Source organism: Anopheles ziemanni, chromosome 3 (genome assembly GCF_943734765.1).
Source record: "Anopheles ziemanni chromosome 3, idAnoZiCoDA_A2_x.2, whole genome shotgun sequence".
Classification (NCBI taxonomy): Eukaryota; Metazoa; Arthropoda; class Insecta; order Diptera; family Culicidae; genus Anopheles; species Anopheles ziemanni.
Window position 1 is genome coordinate 553,116 of NC_080706.1, and position 6,123 is coordinate 559,238.

Genomic DNA, 6,123 nt, shown 5'->3' on the forward strand with positions numbered 1-6,123 from the left:
CAAAAATGTGCCGAATTCTAGAAAGCAAATTCTCTTTACTTGCAAGAAATGCTAGATGATTGACTTTGTGTAGCCCTCAAACGATGTTTCGTTCGTGAAGGTTGTGTGTAATGAATGTAACTGTTCTGTATTGAGCTTCAAGTTGGATGTCATGTCTTAAAGCTGACGGATTTAAGAGGAAATGGATATCTTCATTTTCCAACGAATCAGTCGCTGGAATGTTGAGCGTATTGAATTTGCAATGATGCTCCGAAGTCTCTGCTTTCTAAGAGATTGTTTACCCAGAGTGCTTTGATTTTAAATGATTCATGATTGCCTCATGCCTTTGATACATGAAAAATTAGAAAATATGATTAAAATAACATAAACTAAACGAAAATGGAATGGCGACCATGTTCACGGTGCTTACAAATGCGTTTAAATGAAAACTGATGCTGTGGTTAGCAGGTACATCATGGTTACTTGCTACCTGCTGTTGTAGTTCCCACCATTTCGTGAGGGTATTTTCCTGTGGGCCTAGTTAGCGGGCTCTATGCTTTGCCATGCAGCAAATTTAATGAGTCTTTGTATTAGAAGCACTTGAGCAATATTCCGGTTTAATACCGCCTAGCACTTATGACCGTAGGCCACATTTCTGCATGTGCACACGCCCTACACATCCAACCCGGTTTGTCTTTCCGCTTTCCTCAATGCCGTTCTAATGCGGACTAATTCATTCTAACTTGGAGCGTCGGGGGCGTAGAAGCGATAACCGATGTAAATTAATCACATTACGCTGACCGGTCATGGTTCATCCCTCTTCAACGTACCTATCGTACGGGCCGCACTGCAGCTGGTAGCGATGATGATGCTGATGATGACGTTGATGATGCCAGCGAGAACGCGGAACCATCCAGCGGAAGTCGAGAAAGTAGCAGGAGCTGGAAGCAGGCCGATATTATCGCCACCGCTATCTGCTTCTCCACCAAAGTTTGTGCAGTTCCGGGAGCAATTCAACGGGAAAAGTGAATCCCAGGAATTGTCCAACGCATATTCCGATAGGAGGTAGAGCGAGGGGGGAAAGGAAAGTGAAGAGAAATGTCATTTAACACGAACATGGCAAACCGAAAGGAGGGGAGGAAGGCAGATGCCGGGTGGTAGTGGGTATAAATTAATTAAGTGACCCTCGGCATCAGCTAGCGCCATGGGATCACCGAGGGCGCTGGGCGTTGGAGTCGAGCCCATCGGCCAGCAGGTGAGACAGAAATAGAGCAGTTTGGATTGATAATTACATATGTTGAAGTGTGAGCCGCGTTAGCGCCATTTATTCCGTGCTGCATCGCGGCCGGATGTTCCCCTTTGATGACATGGACCACAACACTGGCGGAATCTGTGAAGCAGAGAAGGAAGGAAGCGTGAGAGATCGAATTGGAGGTCAAGCGAGCTAATCTAAACAACGTCACCGTTTGATAAGTTAGGTCATGGCCTAACATTCATTATTATGTGCATATCATAGGTGTTATGTGAAAGCACATTTGCTACTTCATGAGGGAGATACATTAAATTTAATCGTTTTTATACGCTACGCAATACATCATGTTTTTGAAGGTGTTATAGCTGTAGTAATTCATACCGTTCGCGAGTAACAATTATGTTCATTGCTGGCAATGAAGTACGATGCCACACCTCGATGGCATTGAGATATCTTGCAGAACAGAACCTCATCAACTGAGAGTGAGTAAAATCGTTTAACACAAATCAGAAACCAACGCGAAACGGTTTTCTGAAACAATTGCTTGGCATTAAGAAATCTCCACCTACCACTTCATTAAGCTCGTTCTCGCTAGAGTTTCTGGTACCACCTTGCGTTCTATTACCTGTGAGCTTATGGCAAATTTAAAGCGACCCACCGAACCCCTCATCATCATCATCATCATCATCATCATCATCGTTATCATAATCATCAGCATTGGGATGATTCTCATCAACGGCCACCGGTTGACGCGCGAGACGACGTTGAACAGATATCAAAAGCGCCATAAATCTCGCGCTCGGAAAAGCACCATCAAAGCGCAATCTTTACGACCGACCGCCAGCTTCATTCGCGAAGCGCACCGGTTGTAGTTCATATGACAGGAAGATTATAACCCTTTGCGTTTGGTCGCGCTCGGTAGTTCGGGTTGCAAACTTTAGGAGGTGGTGTTAGTTCTTATTTTACTATTCGTGGCCGTTCCGCGACGGGTTGCGAATGATGCGATAAATTGGGTTTTGCTCGGTAGTTTCTTGACGCTCGACCGTTACCGGTCACTTCCCCGGTGCCGTTTGTCTTTCACTCGTCCGCCCAACCAGACGGCTAAAGTATGCTGATGTAGTAGCTAGTTCAGCGGCAATGGAGCTAGCAATTTTCCTGGTGGAATGCCGGGTTGCCCGGCGCTCCCGAAGGAGACGTCGATATAAACTGCATTTAATGTTGTGCATAAAATTTTTAAACGAACCGTAATATATCTGCTTTCGTAAGTCCCTTGTGGGTCTTATTCTCTTCAGCTCGGTAAAGGGTGCTGCGGAACTTGCTTCTTTCGTGCAGCTCGTACTCGGTGCACGTTCCGTACGATGATAGTGATTATGGCACAGAAGAGGCGCCACGTGCGTCCTTTATTTCGTACACGAGGACGGGCTCGAGCTGGCATCGGATCGCTCACGTCGTTCGCACAGTGAAAGCAGGACCCAGCTCTTGTCTATTCCGGCTCAAACGAAGCGAATTATGTCGTGTGTCAGATACACACACTGTATCGGGTTCAGCTTGATACGTTGCCAACGGTTGACAATAGGTAGGCCTCCCCAAAACCTCCCTGACCATTGTTGTCGTAGAGAACCGGTAGAAACGGGTGCTTAAATACAAGGCTACAAGAACAATGCTTCAAACAAGGAGCGCTTACAGGAAGGAAGAATCGGTTCGGTCCTTCGGCAACCTTACCAGACAGGCACAAATTACAACCACAAACGCAGGAAAGCTTCGGTACTCAGTACTTACCGGAATTACTCGGGGCGCAGGTATAGTTTCCGGAGTCGGATGGAGAAGCCCGCGATATCACCAGCCGGCTGGTTCGGGTCTGCTGCTCGGTCAGGACACTGATGCCGCCGCGTTGCGAGTAGTTGATCACTCGACCGCCCTTGTACCAGTAAATAAACGACGGTGGCTGCGGCGACTGCAACGCCTCGCAGGTCAGGTTAATGTCGCTGCCGCTTTTGACGAACAGCTCCGAGTTGCCCAGGATGTTCGCCTTCGACACTGTATATGCGGAAGATGTAACGGAAAACGGATACACCCCAGGGTGGCATGCGTAATTAGAACCTTTTCCAAAGGGCCCTGGCTGACCAGCCAAAGGGGGCTTAGCGGGTATTTCATGGACCACCTACCGACTACGTTGAGGCGAAACGATTGACTGATTTTCGGCTCGGTTGATACCTGACACTCGTACACGCCCGAGTCCCGGGCCTGCGGCGACGTGATTCGAAGCGTCCATTCGTCGCTACCGTCGGTGTGGAGCGACTGGAAGCGCTGGTCGTTGGTGTAGGTCAGGATGCCCACCGTCAGTATGTGCAGGTCACGCTTGCGGATCCACGAAACCTGAGAATAGCAGCGGTGAGGCGCATTTCGATAACGTTCACACACTTCCACCGTTCCACCTTTCCAACATCAACTTACCGCTCGGTCGCCAAGACTTTTCACGCGACAGTGGAGCTGGCAAGTTTGGCCGGCGATGGCCGTCACTTCGCGTTTGCTCGTGTTATCGAAGTACGGTTGCACCATGTGATTTTCCCAGTAGATTTGCATTTCGGGGCTGAGTGTGTCTGCAAGAGAGCAAGAAAAGAAGGCGACAGTAGCGTCCAGCGCATCGTCAGGTTACTGGTTGGATATTATCATTCGTATGTTTTTTGTGAGTGTTTATTTTCAAAGTCTACTGTACTACACCCTACTTAAATTTTGGGAAACGCTTAGTGGCATAAGTATATGGTCTAATCATTTTCAAATGATTCTTGAGCTCACAAGTCATTGGCGTTAGTAGCTTTTTATTGGTTCTACTTTCAGAGTCACTCACCTGCAAAACAAAAGACGATAAAATTTATGAATGCTGCAATAAGCGGCAGATTTGCGTTCATGGTGTTGCATTTGCACTTCCGTTGGGTGTAGCTAGCTTCAGCCTGAGTCATTCCATCCGAAACTCGATGTTTGTGGTGTTTTCTTAATTTCCGGTGCCACAAATGTCTTCCGGCCGGGTGGCTGTTGGTAGCCTTTCGGAAAATTCGTTCATTCGTTCGCCCCTCAGGTGGCGGATTTGGTGGCACCCATTTACAAACACATTTACATCGCCCTGGGACCACTTTTCCGCACCGTTAACGTTATTCGTCTTTCGTTTTGTACTGTGGATAATTTACCGGTCCTTCGGTGGCTTCCTTCCGGCGAAGCAATTTGCCTACTTTCACAACTAGTTGTCCTTTTTGTTTTGTTTTTATCCGTTTTTAACACTTCGTTTGACACTCATTTTCAGGCTAGCAGGTAACCACTTCGTAACCACGTTTTAGGGAGGCTCGGGCTTAATCTATTTTGTAATGTTTCAAAACATCGCCACCGACAGTGATGTAGTTCGTTGATGCTGCAAGTAAATATAAGGAGGCAAAGAGATGTCTAAAGAGCTCTTTGAAGATGCTCAGAAGAAAACAAATATCCTCCTTCTGAGGATCCGTGTAGCTATTACTTTCAAAGTTTACTTTAAACGAATTCAATTACTTAGGTTACCCTTGTTAGAAACTTTACACATTTTCGCTGGTTTCCTTCGATATGAAACTTAGTGCGGAAATAAAGAAGCGCTTCACAGAAACTGATAACAGCGAACCACATTGCAGTCGGCAAAAGGGACTGGAATTATTTATCGTTTCTGCTCACTGGTCCGTTGGTTCGCATCGCTCTGTCCTTTCATTTCGTGCGTGACCATGTGGCTGTGCTTCCCATTCGGTCAGTTCAGCATGGCTGTGCAAGCGCTGCCTAGTAACGGATGACCCAGCAGGTTTTTCAATTCGTGGACCAATAAATGTCAAATCAATTTTATCAGGATCCTGTAATTGAGTCACGTCGCTGAGTCCAGCGCCGTGCTAAAGCAAAGGCGGGAGGCCAGCTCCGGACAGACCTTACATGCGTGGGTATGAGAGCGTATGTCTTTGCCCGATAGACCGGTCGCTCTGCAGGTTGTCACTACTAATAAAGGACATAAGAGGCTGAATCGGAATCCTCGAGCCTGCGTTCTAGAGTTGCCAGTAGTTCGTTGTTGCGTACGACCACGGAGCATGGTTTTGTGTATTCTTTTTCTCAGAACTCGGACCGTTACGAGATTGGCAATCGGCAGCGATCCGAATGGAGGATTAGTTTTGCTGATGAGACACTCCCATCCACCCTCGCACTGTATGTGTGAACTAATCTCCGTGAGGATGTGCAAAACGGAAAAGTCAAATCCAAATGTTGTCGGTAAGATGCCAACTCACGGGCAAGAGAGAAGAAAGAACAAGTCATTTCGTCCTTTCAGTTGATAGACGCTCCATATTAGAATTTGCTATGTTTTCTGTTTTCTCATCGCAATGGATGTATGAGGTGCCAGATATCAAATATCATCTGTCAACATTAGATTGCTATTACTCACTGGTTCTCTAACTATAGATTTTCTCGATGTCCTGCTGAATGTAATTGGACTCATGAGAATCGGCATCTATCAGGGCTACTATCGGTATAATTTTTCCTAGCGAAACCTGCAATCGTAATCTTATCATTGAAAGCTCCCAAAGGAAACGTTCATACGTTCATGTTGTTTTAATGTGTTTATCCAGTAATCAATGACCTTTTGCTCCACGTGTGAGCCCAGTTGTTGGTCAATGAATGGGCCAGCTAAGAGTCTTTATCAAGACCATTTCTATTAGTTTACCCACAACCAAAAAGGAGAACAACCCATGGCCCTGCGTGTATTAGTGTATGTGTGTGTTATCAATCAGGGGTAATTTATGCTATCATAAAAGTGCTACGTGTTTGAGTTATCGATTCGGGCTCACGCAATCCTAAATTCCTTGAAATGAGGGAAGAAACATAGCAAAATAAAA

At 46.3% G+C, this 6,123-nt stretch overlaps 1 protein-coding gene across 1 annotated transcript; it reads right to left on the reverse strand.

The window, feature by feature from the left end:
* Positions 1-809: 809 nt before the first annotated feature.
* LOC131288961 (hemicentin-1-like) lies at positions 810-4,191 on the reverse strand. The gene is made up of 6 exons (XM_058318145.1): positions 4,080-4,191; positions 3,686-3,831; positions 3,397-3,607; positions 3,011-3,268; positions 1,272-1,369; positions 810-953 (listed from the first exon to the last, which is right to left on the reverse strand). Exons 1-6 carry the CDS (start codon positions 4,189-4,191, stop codon positions 810-812), a joined length of 969 nt encoding a protein of 322 aa, XP_058174128.1.
* Between the last annotated feature and the right edge of the window lie 1,932 nt (positions 4,192-6,123).